Consider the following 20,807-nt stretch of genomic DNA (forward strand, 5'->3'; position numbering starts at 1 on the left):
GGGAGATGTGGGAGAAATGCTGGGAACAAGAGTGGAGGGAGGATAACATTGGTGGTGGGAATGCCCTTCATTCATTGTCACTATGTATTGAAAATAATTCTATGTAAATGAACTTCAGTCACAATAAAAAAATAATTAAAAAAAACCTTTGAAAGAATTTGAGCAGAGGAAAGGGACAGCTTTCTTTTTAACTGGCACACACAGTCTGCTGGGTTTGGGATTTATAATGATGGAAACTGGAAGAAAAATTAGCTCTTGTATTTGTCCAGATGAAAGTTAACAATGTTTTGAAACAAGATGGTAGCTGGGGTGATGATAAAAATAGTTGAGCTAGATATTTGTTGTACGAGGAGAATTAGTAGGATACTAGAGTACTGATGAGTATTTTATAGAATATGTGAGAAAAAAAGATACTTTGAGGTTTTTGTTCAGAGCACTGGGATTTATAGAGATAGGCATAGGTACACTTTTGACCCACTTTGGATGTTTGGGAAAAGGTCCAGATCAGATTAGATAGAGAACTGGGTTTATCCAAGTAAGTCACTGAGTAATTTAGTAAGCTGGTGGCCAGAAAAGGCGTGGAAGAGATGGGAAAGAGTTGAAAGTTGTATTCCAGAGATTAGTACCACCTATGGATTCTAATAAGTAGGATTCTTTTCAGGGTTTCAAGACATAGGTAAACATAGCAGCGCCCAATTTTATCTTTATTAGTGATATCTCAAATACAGATGAGTCTTTGAAATATGGGATCATAGAACTTGTTGAAAGTTACACTAAATGGTTGACACTGATATTAGAACCCAGATTCCTTGGTGATTTGCCTCAACCATCTTACACTTTTTCCTCATGTCCCCCTTTTACCTGAAAACTATATGACAGGCAAGTGATGCCAGGTTCCTCTTAGATTTATTAATGTCTTTGAGTAGGACTACAATCTTGGTTGTTCTGTGTTCAAAAACTGTTTATTTGTTCTAATTTTTTCAGAGCTACTACATTTTAGTTACACTTTTAAATAATTCAATTTCCCCTTTGACATAGATCATAAAAGTGGAATGACACTTTGCGAAGAGAGCCCAAAAGGGATCTTTTTATTCTGAGGACTCATTTTCAGTTTGTCTCTTTCTGAAAACATGCCCTTTCTGCATGCCTTCATGCTTACTTTAATATTTGTGGGGTTTGTTTTTAGTGAAACCTTTCTGGATTTTTTTCTTCTTCATTTCCCTCAATCCAAGAAAATTGGATATACTTTCCCATCATACTTTTTTTGTCTTTTGGGCAAAATAGGCAATGCGCAGGGCTTACTTCTACCTTTGCTCCGAGGTTACTCTTAGTGGGCTGCTGAGGACCAGATGTGGTGCCAGCAAGTCAATTTGGAGTTGTCCCCATTCAGGCATGATCCTCACCCACTGTACTATCACCCCTATCTTTCTAGCAATTTCTTTTCACATTCTACACTATATATTTGTGAACTGTGTTCCCTGCCTCCACTGAGGGCCTGTTTTACTTGACTTTTTATAAAGTCCTCAATACACATAGTAGTTCAGATATCTTTTGAGAAAACAATTGCATTAGTAAATATAAAATTTAATTCTGAAAGACCTTTGAAAGGGACAGATTTTTCAGATGATCATTGGCCACTGCCTTTGGGGGGGAGAGAGAGAGACAAGTTTGGAATAGGCCAGCATTGCCATTGACACTGTTGTCAATCATTGGCTTCTCTGTGGAATGAAAGAGAAGTAAGACTTATTGGTGGTTCAAATAATCAGGTAATCTGGTGGTTCCAAGGAATCTTTTTAAGGAGATAAAACATCTCCCTGAAGAGCAGATCTGATACCTTTCACCTCTGCTTATATTTTTATTCCCATATAAGATCTCATGGGCGGGGTAGATAGATAGTACAGTCAGAAGGGCATGTTCATTGCTTGCAATTGACCTGGGTTCAATTCCTGCCATCCCAAATGGTCCCGTGAGCCATGTCAGGTATAATTCCTGAGTGCAGAGCCTGGAGTTCACTCTGTGCACTTCTGACAAATCCCCAAAAGAATAAACAACCAACCAATAATAATTCAGATGACTGAACCATGACATTCACCATCACCAGATAGAATTTGAAAGTCTCTAGACTAGAGTGTTGTCCTCTATTTACTTACCTGAATGCTCTGTGAATCTTGCCTACTGTGTATGTATTGATGTACTGTCTCTAGCTGCTTACATTTTTAGAGATGATAATATAATCACAAATCAGAATGAATGGTAGATATTTTGAAGTATGTGGAAAATTAGAAAAAGTGACTATTATTGTGGATATTGGTCATCCTGGAATGTATAGAGGAGAGCATTATTATAGTGGGTTTTGCATACAGAACCCTAAAAAGGCAATTTGTAGGTAGTGTACATCTTGCAACTTAAATTTGAAGATGACCCAGGACCAAATTTCTTATTTCAGGGTTATCCTTTGTACTTTATAAACCGACTTAAAAAATACACGAATCTCCTGAAATCAGACATTCTATTTTCTATGTCTTTCTGAGAGGAATTTGGGCGTGTATTTCCCATTCGGCTTGTCAAAGGGCCCCGGCTAGGGTACAGGATGTGCTTTGGCAGTAGAGCATTGGTGTTGTCTTGATGCCCTTAAGTTTATTTCCCAGTGCCCAGACATGTGGTTTCCATGAAAGGTTACACAGATAGTTACTGAGAGCTTTGAGAACTGAATGGGCCCTTTTCACTTGTAGCTTCTTATTTCACCATTCTCAGCTGAAGAACGTGTGCAAATGCAGAGACAAAATCAAGCAGTCATTTGATTGGGCTCGAGGTCAAACACACAACTCGCTGAGCTCCAGTGCAGTTAAGTGTGTTAGTCAGTTGCCACAACAGTTGCGCTCCCGGTGATTCAGTTAATTCCATTTATTTACTTCAAGTCAGCTAACACTCTTCCACTCATCAAAAGATCTTTCTTAGTAAATGCAAGCCTACTCAGAGGTTGTTTCTGCGTTGGTTTTCTGATAGTCACTAATTATCTGACTTGCACTAGCCTTGTTTTCTTCTTTTAAAATAATATCATTATTTAAACACCGTGATTACAAACATGATTGTAGTTAAGTTTCAGTCATTAAAAGAACACCCCTCTTCACCAGTGCAACATTCCCACCACCAGTTCTCCCCATCTCCTTCCTCCTCCACTTTCCCGCCTGTTTCCCAGACAGGCATTCTATTTCTTTCACTCACTGCCATTGTCATGATAGTTTTGGGGATACTTATTTTTCTAACTGTACCCACCACTCTTTGTGGTGTGTTTCATATCATGTAGTCTCCAGTTTTCTGCCTAAGCAAATAAAAACTATTTTGCTTGACTTGGTAGTTTGTAGACTGTTAGCCAATTCTCTTCTAGCTGTATCCCAATCCAGTCCGTGTCATTTTGTTTGTTTTGAGGGGGGGCATACACAGCAGTGCTCAAGAGTTGCTCCTGTCTTTGTGTTCTGGGTTCCCTCCCTGCTTGAGGGACCATGTGGTACTGGTTCTTGAACCTACACCTAGAAGATGCAAAGTATGTGTGCAGCCTGTTGAGCTCTCCTCAGCCAACTAGTGTCATTTTTGTCATCCTTCGTTTGTCAGAGTCCTATCTCTTTATTTTTGTATCAGTGGATCCCATACCCATAGTACCTTCCAATATCATGTTCAGATCCCTAATAATAAGCTCCAAGTTAAGACACATCTCACAAAAGCCATTTTGAACATCTTTATTTGTATTACACTCATTGTTCATATTGCACCTCATTGTACATATCTGTATAGTTTTGTAGGGCTTGAAATGTTTCAGTGGTTACTTTAAGAAAGGAATTCTAGGGTGGAACTCTGGACACCCCCATTCCATGATGTAGCCAAGGCAATTCCACTTTTTGCGTGAAACCTTCGGCTACCCAGAGACTACTTCCAACTCTGTGTTTGGGGGTCACTCCCAGCAGTGTTAAGAGAAACATGTGATGGCAAGGTTCCAATCCAGACTCCCCCATGAAATACATATTCGCTAGCCTTTTAAATATTTTTTGCATGTTAGTTTCCTATTTGGACAGTCTGAACTAGTTTTTCTTTGAATGAAGGAATTAGCTCTGCCCCCCAGTCTTTGAAAGACGCTGAATTTTGTGTGGGGGAATACTTCAGAAATATTCATGCACATTGGCTCTTCTTAGAGCATTCTTGGCCCTTAAATGGTTTGGAGTTGAACACTTAAGCAACTGGTGCAGTCTTGAGCACCAAGTGGACACTATCTTGGGGAATGACTTAATGATTGTGTCATTTCAAACTTGGGGACTAGAAAATATTTAATTCCATTGCTTCACAATTGAACTTAATACAACCAGACAGATGTTTATGGCAAATATTATATTAATAAACCTTAATTAGTAGATGAGTTTTCTGTTTGGATACAAAGCCTACTTGTATTTAAAGTTGCTTGTTTGGGGCCAGAGAGATAGCTCAAAGGGTTGGAACTCATGCATTTTGGCCTGTGGGAGCCCCTAGTTGAATCTCTGACATTTCTGGGAACAATCCCATAGCAATGAGCTGAGAATGTTCCTGATCTTTGCCAGGCACGAGTCTAAATACCCCTCAGAAAAGGTCTGATTGGCAATAAGTATTTAAAAGAGAGAAAATTGCCACTGACCACACTCCCCTAGTTTAGTTCAAGTTGAATGTCAAAATCAGGCATTGAAGTTGGCAATAAAGTGGTGATACCAAGAAGACCTAGAGCAAAGAAATGGATTGAAGTTATTAGCAATGATGATTAGAAACGGGAAAGTGATTTTTAAAAATTACTTTTCAGACCAGTTATTTCAGCTTTCTGAAACAAATCCATTATTGTTAGGACCTGAATATTTAAACCACAGGTGCTATCAACTTGTTAATACTCTTGTTTTGTTTTGTTTTATTTCCTTTGCTCTGCCTTGGTCATTGTCTTCGCCTACAGGTGTACTTTGTTGTCAGCTTCCAAAGATTACTAACTTTTTTCTGTATCATTAAAATCCAACTGCCTTGGCTATACTGCTACTACTCTTTACTGCTGCTTCCATAATTGCCTTCTTCAGCAAAATAAATCTATTTGAAGCCAAAGAATAACAAGAAATAAACATCATTTCAGAAGCCTTGCCATTATGAAACTTATGCTAAATGTACTCACCATTATTTTGCTGCCTGTCCACTTGTTAATAACAATATACAGTGCCCTTATATTTATTCCATGGTATTTTCTTACCAACGCCAAGAAGAAAAACGCCATGGCAAAGAGAATAAAAGCTAAGCCCACTTCAGACAAACCTGGAAGTCCATATCGCTCTGTCACACACTTCGACTCGCTAGCTGTCATAGACATCCCTGGCGCTGACACTCTGGATAAATTATTCGATCATGCTGTTTCCAAGTTTGGGAAGAAGGACAGCCTTGGAACCAGGGAGATCCTAAGTGAAGAAAATGAAATGCAGCCAAATGGAAAGGTTTTTAAGAAGGTAAACATGTTTGTGCTTATTTGGACAAAGGAGACATGACATTCTACCATATGTCTAGTTTAGTGCTTGTATACTCAATTGTATACTCAATACAAAATACCCACTTAGCAATCAGAATGGACTCATAACTTTTGTATATTCACTTAAGAGCATTTAATTAATGGTACTCAGTGCTTAACTCCTGGCTCTGTGCTCAGGAATCACATTGCTTAGAGGGCTATAAGCGTGCCAGGATCAAACCTGGGTCAGCTGCATGCACAGCAAGTATCTTACCCACTATACTCTCTCTCTATCTAGCCCTACTTAAATGTTTTTAATTATTTTTTGGTCTGGGGGCTACACCTGGCAATATTCAGGAAACCATGTATGATATTGTGGGTCAGATCCAGGCTGGGTTGCATGCAAGGCAAGGCCTCCTGTGCTGTCTCTATATCCCAAAAGAGCACAGTTAAATTATATACTTAAATAATTTCTATGAATATTTTTGTTGGTTTTTGGAGATTCTGTTGTACTGCTCAAGGACAATTCCTAGCTCCATGTTCAAGGGTTATTTCTGGTGGTGTTTGGAGACCAGGTACTATATTGGATTGAACTGAGGCCTCTGACACGCATAGCATGTAATCAGCCTGTTAAGCTCTTTTCCCAGACCAAGATAGATTTTGTTTGAGCTAATACTAATATCAGCGAATGCCTTATTTTCTCAGCTAATTCTTGGAAACTATAAATGGATGAACTATCTTGAAGTGAATAACAGAGTAAATAATTTTGGCAGTGGACTCACTGCCTTAGGACTAAGACCAAAGAGCACCATTGCCATTTTCTGTGAGACCAGAGCTGAATGGATGATTGCAGCACAGACCTGCTTTAAATACAACTTTCCTCGTAAGTGCCTATGTTTGCAATGAGACGGAGGTAGGGAACCTTTTGCTTATGTGTCAAATTGTTTTCAGTTTCTCTTGTATTCAAGGAAGATGTTCTTTGGGCATTTTCTACCTAGAATATATCCATAAAACAGTATGTAATCTTGTAGTTCTAAAATTCCCCTATGTTCATTAGCTTCTAAGAGCTAGGATAAGAAATTGGTAGCTTAAAATATAGAACTCAGAATTTTACTTTTTAATTGGAAGTGTTTGTACCTATAAGATTTGGGAGAGAGATAGGTGTTTAGGAGATGACACATGAAATAATTGCTAATTAAAAATCACAGCTTAGGATAATTCTAATTCATTGCTTTACTTTTACTTGACATACTCCATTTTACATGCAAAATAAGCACGTGGCACTTTACATTGGCTGTAGGTAGATGTGTCAGCCAGAAAGTAAAATTGGGTGTACTGCTGGGTTGTTTTTAGCAATTGTTTTGTCATTGAACTAGTTTTATTATTATTTTTTACTTTAAAGATTAAATATCAAGATCAATACTTGTAGCATAGTAAGCATTTAATGTTTGATGAATAAAACAATATTATCGGTGAAGTATCAACATCAAGAGTTTGCATTTCAAAAATTATCTGTGAAAAAATGTGGCATTTTAAAATCTTATTGCTCATTTTGTGTGAGCAATCTAGAACTGAAGTTCTAAGTCTGCTCTGTTTAGTACATGTTTTTTCATTTACAAAAGACTTTGGTTTTTCACTTTTGTCTGGTAACTCCTAAAGTGTAGATCCTGGCTTTCCAATTAAGACGTAGACCTTGGAACCACTAAAAAAAAGCTTCTTAGAGGGTGTGAGAAGGTGACTTGAGAAAAGTAAAATTTGAGTCTAACGTATTTATTCAATCTAGTCTTGGGACTGGTAAATGTAAATGTGTATACCACAGGTGAGCATAAGGTGGGGGATCTCTGCTCTGAGGTAAAGAATTAAGCTAGACTTTATTGGCCTTGAGAATCTTAACTGACTTTTGACCTCTCTGGTATTTCTGTTATTTATTTTTGTGTTTTCCCCCTTTGGTTTAGAAAGTTTAAAACAGAAGAAATTGTAAGGAAAATTTGGGTGCTCCTAGAAAGTTTAAGGCAAAGTTGAAGGGTAACAGAGACTATGACCTCAAACTTACTATAAGATATCTTATAAGATATCTTATCATTCAAGATTAATTTAGGTAATCTCTGCCATAAATCTTGAATTTAATTTTTGTGTTTTTTTATTATCTAGTTGTGACTTTATATGCCACACTTGGAAAAGATGCTGTAGTTCATGGGTTAAATGAATCTGAGGCTACATACCTGATTACGAGTGTTGAACTTCTAGAGAGTAAACTTAAGGTAAATAGATATTTTCTCTTTTAATTCATAGTAGTGCTATCTGACTGGATGAGTACGGTTCAAAATTTATATTTTAGGTCAATTTCGAATGACTACATTTTCTTTCTTTTCCACAGATGGCCTTGTCAGATATAAAATCTGTTAAACACATCATTTACGTGGACAATAAAATGATCAATAAAGCAGAGTACCCTGAAGGATTTCATATTCACAGTATGCAGTCAGTGGAAGAGTTGGGATCCAAGCCAGAGAACTGTAAGTACTGAAAAGAAATATACCGATCTACTCAAGAATTGGTACTTCAGTTGGGTAGGAGAACTAATGTGAGCCAAAACCATAAATTAATTTTATTAAACCACTTAAAGGCATTAGAAATGCTCTTAGCTTATATGATTATTTTCCTTCCATTTTCCTCAAAAGAACCAGTCACCAATTTAGAAGTGCCTAAATTGTTGAGATATCCTCGATGCTTAAGACATGACAATTGCTGTCAGGCACATGTTTCCCCTTCAAATAACATACTGCAGCCTTTCAGTCTGGACCTCCTGTAAGAAAGAGATCTCAGACATTCTATTAATAACTTTAAGTGAAAAGCTTAATGCTAGTGATCTTTTCTTTTGGGGGGTGCAAACTTGGTGGTGCCCAAGACTTCCTCTGGGCTCTGTCCTTAGGAATTACTTCTGGTGGGTTTTGGAAGACTGTATATTGTGCCAGGAATTGAACCGGGTTAGCTGCATGAAAGGCAAGTGCCCTACTGTCAGTCTGGCCTCTAACACTAGTGAGCGAATAGATCTAGCAGAGAAAACACACAAGTTTGTGGAGAGTCATGTTTAAATTGCATCTACTAACTGGGGTAGTAGTTGGCAGTTCCACCAAATGTATCCTACTTGTTTATATGAGATGAAACATAGAATCGCATCCCATAACAAAATGTCATCTGCTAATCAGAGAGGAGGGTTAATAAACAAAATAGTTCATTTAAACGATTGCTTCTTACTGTTAGTGTGAAGGTTGTAATCCTCTGCTAGATAAGGAAAGGGTTTCCATTTATAGGAGAAAGTGTTAGTTGAGTCCCTTCAGCTCTTCATTATTTGACCAAGATTCAAGACTGAATGCATGTTTACAATACCACAGGTAGATGATGGCTCAGAGACTTACTGTTGGCAAGCAAACAAGTGAAACTGCACCATTTTCTGAAAATACAGGACTTCTCGGTCAGATGCAAATACGTAGCATAAGCAGGAGCCAGACTATCAGTATCTGCGACTTCCCTCCTCTGCAGGAAAGAGCCAGGGCAAGGGAAGGAGCATTGGGTGACAGTTACGCAAACAAATGGTTCCTGAGGTTAGGGAACCCAAAGCTTTTCAGAAAGTCATTTACTCCCTTGTCTTCACAATAAAAATTCACTTTATTGTTCAGTATTTCAGAAGAGCCATGGGAGTCACCTCTGAGCAACTGGGAATCTTGCATTATAGTATAAACTTGACAAGGAAGTCCTGCTTAGTCTGTTGCTAGTTCTACTGGTTCATCAAATGCTTTTGGCACAAACTCTGGCTGTATCAGTCATCTAATTTTGTGTGAGCAATAACATAATACACAAACATACCCCACCTTGTTCCATTCATCTTGACATTAGATAAGATTTTTTGATACTTCCCCTGAGTACAGGGAACTCCTACTATTCAAAAGTAGAATTTCACTATTTGATAATATTTTTGTATTATTTAGGGAGTCTGTGACCATTAATCTATATAGAAAAACTTCTGAACACTGCCAGAAAATGCCCTTTCCCAATGAAATCCCTATCAAATCATACCAAATAGGAACATTCTACTTCACTTCAAAATGGAAGCACGCAGGAAACCTATATATGATTTTAATTGTGATAATACTTTTTACATGTTTATCTCTAAATGGGGAGGGTAAAAAGGCCCAGATTGTGGAATAAATGAAGAATAATGTAACCTATCTGCTACTACTGCTTCAGAACATCATCAAAGGAAGGATGCACTTCTTATTTGTTTATTTTATAAACTGTGACAGTAGCTCTCTGCAGAATCATACATTAGCCCATATAAATATAGCTTTATATCTGGTGTCTTCAATGGTAATCAAGCAATTTCATTTTATTTTTTTAGTTGTTATATAAAGAGAATGTATTTTGTGAACTGATTTTCAAAACTAGTTTATGTTATAGAAAAGTTTAGGTACATACTAAACTTACCATCCTTCATGCTGCTGCCTCAATTATCAACATGTCTTAAAAATGAGGCATGTTTATATTTGATGACCCTATCTGTAGGCACACTATTGAACCCAAAATCCATGGTTGAAATAAGAATTCCCTCTTGGTTATTTTCATTGCGTTAATATGGACAAGTTTATAGTGACATGCATCTATCTTATAATACACAGTATAAACTGGGTTCAAAAAGTCAATAATCTGGGGCTGAAGCGAAAGCACTGTGGGTAGGGCATTTGCCTTTCATGCAGCTGACCCCAGTTCGATCCTCAGCTTCCCATATGGTCCCCCAAGCCTGCCAGGAGTGAGCCTTGAGTGCCTTTGGATGTGGACCAAAAACCAAAAACCAAACCAAAACAAAACAAAACAAAACAAAAACAACAAAAAATGGAAATCAATAATCTTATTTCATTTTTATTTAATTTTTGTAATATCTATGGAATATTATTCATTCTGGTGTACTTTGAAAAGGAAATGAGGCTGTTTGACTAGACTATATTATCTCAAATGTCTACTATTTATGAGAACATGTTAGGGATGGAATGGGTATAGAAAGCAGAGTAGGGGGGCCGGGCGGTGGCGCTAAAGGTAAGGTGCCTGCCTTGCCTGCGCTAGCCTTGGACGGACGGCGGTTCGATCCCCCGGTGTCCCATAGGGTCCCCCAAGCCAGGAGCGACTTCTGAGCACATAGCCAGGAGTAACCCCTGAGCGTCACAGGGTGTGGCCCAAAAAACAAAAAACAAAAAACAAACAAACAAAAAAAGCAGAGTAGATAGTAAACATGCCTTGCATGTGGCCAACCCATGTTTGATTCCTCATACCACATATGGTCCCAGGAACTACAGTGAATAATCCCTGAGTGCTGTTTGAGTATGACTCCAAGACCAAAAAATAAAGTTAGTATTTTGGCACTGAAATTGTTTTCATGATTCAGTAGAATAACAGAAGCTATGAGAAACAAGGAATCTAGGGGTAAGGGATGTATCTGTTATCTTGATTGTGGTTTTTCTATAGATACAGGATCATTAAATTACATGAACTACATATGTATAAGTTATAGCTCAATAAAGCCTTTCAAAACATAGGACTAGTTCAGATATATATTAGCTCTAGTTGGTAGTTCTATTATCAATCCAATCTAGATTTATAGCAAGAAGCACATTTATGGTTATGGTCACATTTAAAGTACTGGGGAGTAGTGCATTTTTAGAACTTAATAAGTGGGAAGTAGTAACTTTTTGTTGAATTACTATAATTGAATACCAAAAAAGATATGTCTGTAACTGCAAGACTCTTGAAGATACTTTCAAGTCACAGTGCACAGTATTTCCAATTCATTTTCATCTACATGAATATTTTTTTTTGGTTTTTGGGCCACACCCGGCGGTGCTCAGGGGTCACTCCTGGCTATCTGCTCAGAAATAGCTCCTGGCAGGCACGGGGGACCCTATGGGACACCGGGATTCGAACCAACCACCTTTGGTCCTGGATCGGCTGCTTGCAAGGCAAACGCCGCTGTGCTATCTCTCCGGGCCCCTACATGAATATTTAACTAAATTTACTTGTATGTAATTTCTTGGGGGTGGATTCTTCCCAGCATTGCTCAGGGTCCTGGGGCCACTCCCCACAGTATTCTGGGGCTTGATGGTGAAGTTTCTAGGCCTGGCATGGCATTATTTGCAGCTCAACTATATCAGTGCTGGAGGCTACCAGGGTTTCTGGACAGTGCTAGGTAAGGCCATGAAGCCAATCTGAGTAACAAACTGGATTGAATGCAGTCCTCCGCCATGCCAGGCAGCCATTCCCTTTGAGTTATTTTTCTGGTCCTTGTTTGTTTTCTTTTGTTCTTTTACTTTTTGTGTGTTTGTTTTGACCCACACTCAATGGTGCTCAGGGTGTACTCCTGTCTCTGTGCAGGGGGATCACTTTAGGTGAGCTTGTGGTAGAATAAGGGCTACCACAGATTGAACCTGGTAGGTGGTATGCAAGGCAAGTGCCCTACACATTATAATATTGTTCTGGTCCCTCTTTTCTTTACCTTTTGGCAAAAAGGTTTAATGTTTCTGTTATGTGTTTTCTTCAGTTTTAAGTATTTGATTTTCACAAGGGTCCATTTTTTTTTTTTTTTTTGGTTTTTTGGGCCACACCCGTTGACGCTCAGGGGTTACTCCTGGCTATGTGCTCAGAAGTCACTCCTGGCTTGGGGGACCATATGGGACGCCGGGGGATCGAACCGCGGTCCGTCCAAGGCTAGCGCAGGCAAGGCAGGCACCTTACCTTTAGCGCCACCGCCCGGCCCCACAAGGGTCCATTTTTAAATGCAAGTGATAAGAAAGGTTCGCACTACAAATTATTCAAGAAATATAACTCAGTGGTGTAGGCTGGCAAGTTATAGCCTTCAGTTTTTCTCAAAATAAAGTAGGTTTTTAATTTATTTTTGGTAGTGGGGTTATACCTAGCAGTCTTAGCACTTACCCCCCTGCTCTGTGCTCAGGGGTCATTTCTGGTGGTTCTCAAAAGACTATATGGGGTGCTAAGGATTCAACCAGATTGAATGTGTTCAAGGCAAGAGCCCTGTCCCACTGTATTTTATCTCTTGGCCCTCCCAAAATAAAGTTGGATTAAAACATGGGCCAGAGTGTAAGACAGCAGGGAGGGCACTTGCCTTGCATGTGGCCAACACAGGTACAATCTCTGGCACCCAATATAATCCCCCGAGCCTACGAGCAGGGATTCCTGAACACAGAGCCAGAAGTAGGATCCGAGCACTGCCAGATATGGCCCCAAAACAAAATGAAAAAATTGTCATGTCAGGGACCAGATAGTGGTGCAAGCGGTAGGGCACCTGCCTTGCATACACTAACCTAGGACAGACTACGGTACTAGCTCCTGGCACCCCAGATGGTCCCCCAAGCCAAGAGTGATTTCTGAGTGCATAGCCAGGAGTGACCCCGGAGCACCACTGGGTGTGGCCCAAAAGCCAAAAAAAAAAAACAGTCATGTCTATTTGTTTAATTTGTTTAATTTGCCCATGACTCCCCTAACTGCATAACAATAAAGAAGCTGTGGCAAAGATCAGATAGCCCTCAAAGCCTAAAATAAAATGAGTCATTTTTGTGGTAAAGGAAAATGTCAAGTTAAATCAGGGGTTTTTATGAATGTGTTCTGTCCCAAATGTATCTAATTAGAATTTTTATAGCCATAGTCCAGAGATGTTATCTTACTTCATTTCCATGAGTGAGTCTTATGTATAATTTTGTGGTTAGGAGACATGATCTAATCTGGTCTAGTCCAGAAGTTTGTAAACTTTTACTCCTAGATCAGTGATTGAAAACCACTGATCTATTCCATCCATATAAGTTTTCATAGAGGGAAACTGAGGCCTGATTTGCATACATAGAGTACTCTATCCTGATTTCCCAAAGCCCTTAAAATATTTCCTCACCAATGCACTTTTATTGCAGTGGGTGAAGAATGAACAGATCAGAATTTTAAGAAATGGACCATATCAAGTTTGAAATTCTCATTGTCGGAAAATAAAATGGATAAATATTTATTACCTGTATGCAATTTAACAGTGACAAAATTATAGCTCATTAGTAGGGAGTTTGCCTAGTGTGTGTGCGAGGTTCTGGGTTCAATTCCCCATCATAACACAGATAATTAAAATGAATAAAAATAAATTAAGTTGACGATTAAGCTAAAATTAAAACCTTATCTGTATTTCACACTTTAGGAACATAGTGACACTGAATCAGGGGCATTCCCACCACCAATGTTGTTCTCCCTCCACCCCTGTTCCCAGCATGCATCCCATATGCCCCTCCTTTGCCCCCAGGGCTGCTAGTATAAGTGGTCCCTTCTGTGTCTAGCCTGTTGTAGATTGGGTATCGTTTCTGTTGTAGGTGGCTTTGGATTTGGTGTTCAAGTCTGATCATTTTTTATTTTTACTTGAAGTTTATACGACTGTTTGATCTTGGTACCCTTCATTATTTCTCCCTCAATTTGTGAGGCAGAACAAGATGGTTCAAGTTATGTGGTTCTGTTAGAAGGAAAGAAAAAAAGTGCAAAAATCAAACAAGCAAAAAACCCAGGAGGAGTCCTTCTAGAGGCTATAAATATCAATTTAAGAGAAGAAAAGGAAAAAAGAAGAAAAACATAAGAAGAATACAAGAAAAAAATCGAACAAAAATACCCTGAAAAGTACCACAGCAATAAAGACAACAACCAAACAATAACCACTGTCCTGAGATAAAAAACAAAACACAAAAGCACAAAAACAAGCAATAACAATAACAAAAATTTAATTAATTTGTTTTTGCATACGCACAGTAAAAATTGGGGAGATTAGAAAGGGAATTCCCCGGGCCTAAGAGATACAGGGTTTCTCCGCCCTTGTAGTATACTGTCATGGGAATAACTCCAGGCTCCGTACATGTTTTTATTTCACACTTTAACTTTTCAGCATAAGAGAAATGGTTCTTTTTGTTCTTTTAGTGGCCGTTGCTCCAAACAGACCAGTTCCTTCAGATATGGCTATCGTCATGTACACCAGTGGTTCTACTGGTCGACCAAAGGGAGTGATGATGCACCATAGCAATTTAATAGCTGGAATGACAGGCCAATGTGAGAGAATTCCTGGACTGGGGTAAGAATTAAGCATGCAACTATTTTTTGCGAAGTTAGAGCATGTGTGGATCCTCTCAATTCAAATTAATATTAATATGATAACGTATACATGTTTATAATTTGCTGTATATTTAAGAATTAATAAAATGCTTCTCTCATATTGTTTTAGACCGAAGGACACATATATTGGCTACTTGCCTTTGGCTCATGTTCTCGAGTTGACAGCGGAGATCTCGTGCTTTACCTACGGCTGTAGGATTGGTTATTCCTCTCCACTTACACTTTCTGACCAGGTTAGAAGCCCTTTCAGTTTATTAGCATAGATTATGTTATCTTACATTGTCTAGCTGACAGAATTCAACTGAACTTTTTTTCAGAGTGGAAAACTTCATAATATTAAAGATCTGGCATGTGAAATCCCTCCAAATAACAGTTTACAAGATATACATATAAAGACATTTACATATATATCTACTTATCCTCACTTGGTCACTGGGAGTATTTTTAGTTTTCCATTGATGTGCTATAACAGTGTTTTATTCCATTGCTAATATATGTAGTGATAACTTGGGGATGTATGTAACTTTGCTTTTTGGCCAATCAAAGAGAGCTAAAATTATCTTCACATACTTTTTAGTGCTACACAGTAAGCACATTTTCAGGAAAAGGGAGGTTGTGTTATTAATAAGAATGCTTGGCTTACCAAAATAGCACATTGTTCTTTATTTTGGATCAGAGTCTCTCCTCTAAAGAAGACTAAACTGTGGTGGAAGAAATACTATATAGGATAGAGCAATACATTACTTTTGATGGGTAGATTATGATAGCTTTAACAGAGAACTCAAAGAGCAGTGGAAAATCAGATTTCAGGCATAAGTTTTGCATATATTTCTGTCTTTGAATTCTTACACCTTTGAGCTAAAGTTGATTGTCTTTATCTGTTTGCTTTTTCTGTAATATAGTCGAGCAAAATTAAAAAAGGAAGCAAAGGCGACTGTTCTGTACTGAAGCCTACACTCATGGCTGCTGTTCCTGTAAGTATAAAATGAAATGTCATTTATTGCTTATCCTTGAGTGTCTGAAAAATGAAACACTGGTTTGCAGAGATGATTTATATGGAAAGGGCTGACAGTATATGATTTGCATGCAGGAGCCCTGGATTCTTTTCCTGGCACCGTCCCCTGAGGACTGCTGGGGGTCTCCCTCCCCTAGCATTGAGGGGGGAGAAGCACACCCCGACCCCCAGCATCAATAGATATGACCTCTAAGCAAAAAGTATTTTTTAGGAATTAAAAATAGAAAGTGTTATAACTAGGTATCTGTAAACTTCTGTTTGTTTACAGTGTTAGGAATCTTACTTAGATCTCCACACATGCTAGGCATTGTTGAAAATAGAGCTACCGGGGCCGGGCGGTGGCGCTGGAGGTAAGGTGCCTGCCTTACCTGCGCTAGCCTAGGAGACGGACCGCGGTTCGATCCCCCGGCGTCCCATATGGTCCCCCAAGCCAGGAGCGACTTCTGAGCGCATAGCCAGGAGTAACCCCTGAGCGTCACCGGGTGTGGCCCAAAAAAACCAAAAAAAAACAAAAAAAAAAAAAAGAAAAGAAAATAGAGCTACCATGGTCCTTTAAATATTATATATTGGGAAAATTAAAATGATAGTCTTCATTTTTGGTGATGCTCAGGCGTTACTCCTGGCTCTGCACTCAGGGATTTGCACTCCTAGTGGTGCTGGGAGGATCATATAAAATGTTGGAGATCAAACCCAGGTTAGTTTTGTGCCACACAAACACCCTACCTGCTTGTATTATCATTCTGGCCCCCAGAAATTTCTTTTAAAATACAGGTCTGCTAATGTTTGCCCATTCTGGACCTTATAGGTAATGATATGACCTAGTGATTTAAGGGCAAGTTACCTAATGTGAGAATTGTTTGTAATAATTTAAATGTTGACTGGGATCTAAGTATTTGTTTACTTGTTTGATTTTATAAAATGAGGAACCCTTAGGCCTTCTTTGAGAACCCAACTAGCATATCCAGCATATGGGGCTAGTGACTGACAGAATTGAGTATTGAATAACAAGCCTTCATTCTCCTATTGTGACTTAGAATATGATATTTTGAGAGAACTGCTTAAGGAAAAAAAGTTTAATTTTAGCTATCTAAGATCTTAATATGCTGTATTTTTTTTTTTTACAAAAACACAATGCTAGATTTAATAGCCTGGTAACAATGAATGTTTAATGATACGCTTAAACAAATATTCTGAAATACCTAGTGAACAGTGTCTTCGACTGGTATAATCAAAATATTCTAATACTTTAGACTTCAGAAACTGCTGTAGGACTGTATCACTGTTGCTATATTATAATCAGACTTCAAATCCTTTCCCACTATATTTGTAGAATTATTTTTCTTATGGAAGTTCTAAGATTATAGAATGAAGTATTCTTTCTAAGTCTTTCTAAGAATTACAGATGGAAGATACTTTATGATTTTAGTCTAATTCTAACATTACCAAAGGACAGAAAGATAAGAATAGGTCAGGGTCGCCTTTTTAGTGGTGATAAACAATTCAGCAAGGTTACAGACTAAGGTGAAGCATGCAGCTAACAATATGATAAAAGGATGCTGAAAGTTTGTATAGTCCCTACTGAGTTATGCTAAGTGTCTTAGATGGATTTTCTTATTCAATCCTCGGTGAGATTCTGTTAGAGTCCTTTTAGAAAACTAACTTGTCCATTTGTCATACTATAATATTTAAGTTCCAACATTAATCACTTTTTTTATAAAGCATGGACTTATTTCAAAATCTTTAGTGCTCATTTGAAATAAAGGGTTGAGTTAGCCATAAATCTCTCCAACTTGTTGTCAGATGTATTATATTCCTTGCTCATTAAGGTCTTCCTCATTGGTATTAGTGTTGGAGAGCCATCTGTCTTATTTTCATACTCTTTTTTTCCCCACATAAAAGGTAATTAAATAGACTAATAAAGACTTATGCGGAAGAATTGGAATTTCCCTATCACAGGTGTAGACAAATATTTCAATTATGCTGTTGTAATTCTTTGGAAATGAAAACAAAATATTATATTTGAATACCAGAATGTCTTGAGTAGGGCATTTCACTTGCATGCAGTGACCCCGATTTGATACCTATCACCTCATATGGTCCATAGAACTTCACTAGAAATGATAACTGAGTTCAGACTCAGGAGTTATCCCTGAGCACAGCTGGATGTGGCCCCAAACCAAACAAACAAAAATATGTTTCATACCTTTGTTGTTTGCTGGAGATCAAACCCAGCATGCAAAGCTTTCCATGTAAAGCATGTGCTCAGTCCATTAAACTATCTTTGTCCTCTCTTAATCCTTTGAAATAGTGAACTAGTTAGTGAAATTATTTTCAAACAAAGTAATATCCATTATACTTAAAATGTATGATATTGAAATAGCATAGTGTAAAAATGTGGTATTGCAAGTAAGACTACAAGTAGTCCCTTTCAGTGTTATTGGAACTCTCATAATATTATTTCCCTTACATTTTAGGAAATAATGGATCGGATTTATAAGAATGTTATGAGCAAAGTCCAAGAAATGAATTATATTCAGAAGACTATGTTCAAGATAGGGTATGATTACAAATTGGAACAGATTAAAAAAGGTTATGATGCACCACTCTGCAATCTGTAAGTATATTTCATAGACTTCCTTAGGGCCTATTTGTATTTGTATATCTGGTAGATCAATTATAAATGAGAAATTAATTTCTTTGAAGATCAGCAATGTGACCCTAAGATTAAATTTTTTATTCCTATTCAATATGAATTTCTATGATTGTGGCAATTTCTTAAGTTGATTTAGTGAATAATTATAAAATTTGGTATCTTGAAAGGAAACTGGAGTAGAATTAATTTTGAGTCAAAACAGTTGAGATAAAATGTGTTTCTGATATAAAGACTTAAAGATTTATTCTGCACAATTATATTAATAAACAAGTATATATCTAACTTGTAATAAATGCAGTACAAGGGACTGGAGAATGGAAATATTTTTCAGTGGATGTGTGGTAAGATGGATGACCGCATTCCAAAGAAATTTTTATGTTGATATCATTTTTATTTATAGTATATCTGAGAAGACACTTTTGGTTTTTGAGCCACACCCAGGTGCGCTCAGGGGTTACTCCTGGCTCTGCACTCAAAAATTGCCCCTGGAAGGCTCAGGGGACCCTATGAGATATCAGGATTTGAACCACTATTCATCCTGAGTCCACTGCATGCAAAGCAAACCCCCAAATGCTGTGCTATCTCTCCTGCTCCAGAAAACACAATTTGACATTTTATGAACTTTTCTGGCAGTTTTCAAGGTGTCTTCAGGTATCACCTGTTGGAATAATCAGTTTTGTTCTATTCAGGATAATTATTCCTTGATGATGATGTCACTCATGGGCTGGAAGTGCCTCTGGATCAATCCCTTACCACACCTGTTCTCCACCCTGGGGGGTGAAGACCTCGGGTCTCAGGGAGAAACTATTTTTCTGTTTCAGTTTTCCACAACTGGTCTGTCTGCCTGCTGGTATCTCTTGCTAATGAGCGGAAGGCTTGGGGTAGAATTTTCGTGAACCTGTTTTATTTCTTTCAGTCTGTGTGGATTATTTCCTGTGCTGGCATTTGCTTCATCTGGTATATTAATCTCAGCCGCTGGCAATTCCTCTAGCCTAGTGCCAGTGATTGGCAGCAGATTACCATCCTCGGGGCTTTTGGCTTGACCACTTGACACTACTGGAAAAGCGCTTTTGTTTTCTGAAGTTGGGGGTGTTTCAGAAATAGTTGGAGGCATTTCAATAAGCTTGGCTTGTGCATATTGTATTGCATGGTACATATAAATTATAATGCCGATTACAATTAATACCAGTTGGGCCAGAGAGATAGCATAGCGGTAGGATGTTTGCCTTGCACGTGGCCGACACAGGAAGGACCCGGGTTCGATTTCCAGCATCCATATGGTCCCCCAAGCCTGCCAGGAGCAATTTCTGAGTGCAGAGCCCAGAGTAACCCTGAGCACTGCTGGGTGTGGCCCCAAACCAAAAAACATAAAGAATCAATATCAGAATGACCAATATGAAAATTACTTCTTTGGCATTTCTTCTCTTGATTGTTGAAATAAAGAAGGTAGCAATATTCGTGAAGAAAGGCCAGGGTCCCTGGACCCAAAGTTATGCCACTGTCATAACTTTGAATCAAACAGGATCTAGATTCTTAATCTAGTAACCTCAAAATCATCCAAGAAAACATCTTACCCATTGTAGGTGGGGTCCCTGTTCTGGGTGCCAGGTGAAGCAGAAGACTCATGCCCCAGTTCCGAGGGTTTGGGGAGTATGGGTCTGGAAGCAAAAAACCCTTACACAGGAAAGAATCCACACAAATTAAAGGGAATAAAACAGGTTCAGGACATTTCCACCACAAACCTTTCTTTCACTCACTAGCAAGAGATACCAGTAGGCAGATAGACCAGCTGTGAAAAACTGAAACAGAAAAGCAATTTCTCCCTGAGACCTGAAGACTTTATTGGGAAGAGAAAGACCCACCCCCCAGGGAAGAGAAAAAACACCCCCTAGAATGGAGAACAGGTGTGGTAAGGGACCCATCCAGTGGCATTTCCAGTCCGTTAGTGACAGTCACCAGAACGGAAGATTTATCCTGAATAGAAAGAAAACTGGCTACTCCAAACATCACCTTTTTAACCTTTTTTCTGCATGTTCTTTTTTTTTTTAAATATGTGTACTTGCAGGGGGAGGAGACAAGAGCTCTGGAGAAAATAACACACCAGGACAAACCACATCATATTGTTTCTTCAGGGGCACATTTTGTTCTGGGAAAATGTCCTAATGGCCTCTAATTTCAATGTTACTGCATGTCACCACACTGTGCTTGAAAAACACAATGACATTTTATGTGATAATATTGTTGTGAAATAATAGCTCTCAGTGCCATAGGCACCAGATTGACATTCAACTTCTATTAGAATAGTGAGCATTTAATATCAAATCTATCAAACAGTTTATGAACAAGATTGGTTTCATGGAGAGGGGTAGGAGTGTTTCATAAACAAAGGTATGATACAAATTTTAGCACAATGTTAGCTGCTTGATTATCTTAAAAGGAAACACAGATGT

The 20,807-nt window shown here is 38.4% G+C and overlaps 1 protein-coding gene across 2 annotated transcripts in view; it reads left to right on the forward strand.

Moving 5' to 3' along the window:
- Nucleotides 1-20,807, forward strand: part of ACSL4 (acyl-CoA synthetase long chain family member 4) — a 47,677-nt gene that overhangs the window by 11,082 nt on the left and 15,788 nt on the right. Inside the window, exons 2-9 of one of the 2 annotated variants that reach the window (XM_049767564.1) lie at nucleotides 4,964-5,498; nucleotides 6,203-6,380; nucleotides 7,649-7,758; nucleotides 7,875-8,013; nucleotides 14,498-14,648; nucleotides 14,799-14,922; nucleotides 15,592-15,663; nucleotides 18,179-18,318. In XM_049767564.1, the coding sequence (XP_049623521.1) occupies nucleotides 5,148-5,498; nucleotides 6,203-6,380; nucleotides 7,649-7,758; nucleotides 7,875-8,013; nucleotides 14,498-14,648; nucleotides 14,799-14,922; nucleotides 15,592-15,663; nucleotides 18,179-18,318 (1,265 nt within the window). In that variant the 5' untranslated portion in view covers nucleotides 4,964-5,147. The remainder of the gene's footprint in view (nucleotides 1-4,963; nucleotides 5,499-6,202; nucleotides 6,381-7,648; nucleotides 7,759-7,874; nucleotides 8,014-14,497; nucleotides 14,649-14,798; nucleotides 14,923-15,591; nucleotides 15,664-18,178; nucleotides 18,319-20,807) is intronic. The other variant, XM_049767565.1, reaches the window with a different exon arrangement.

This window comes from Suncus etruscus, chromosome X, assembly GCF_024139225.1.
Source record: "Suncus etruscus isolate mSunEtr1 chromosome X, mSunEtr1.pri.cur, whole genome shotgun sequence".
NCBI classification, from domain to species: Eukaryota; Metazoa; Chordata; class Mammalia; order Eulipotyphla; family Soricidae; genus Suncus; species Suncus etruscus.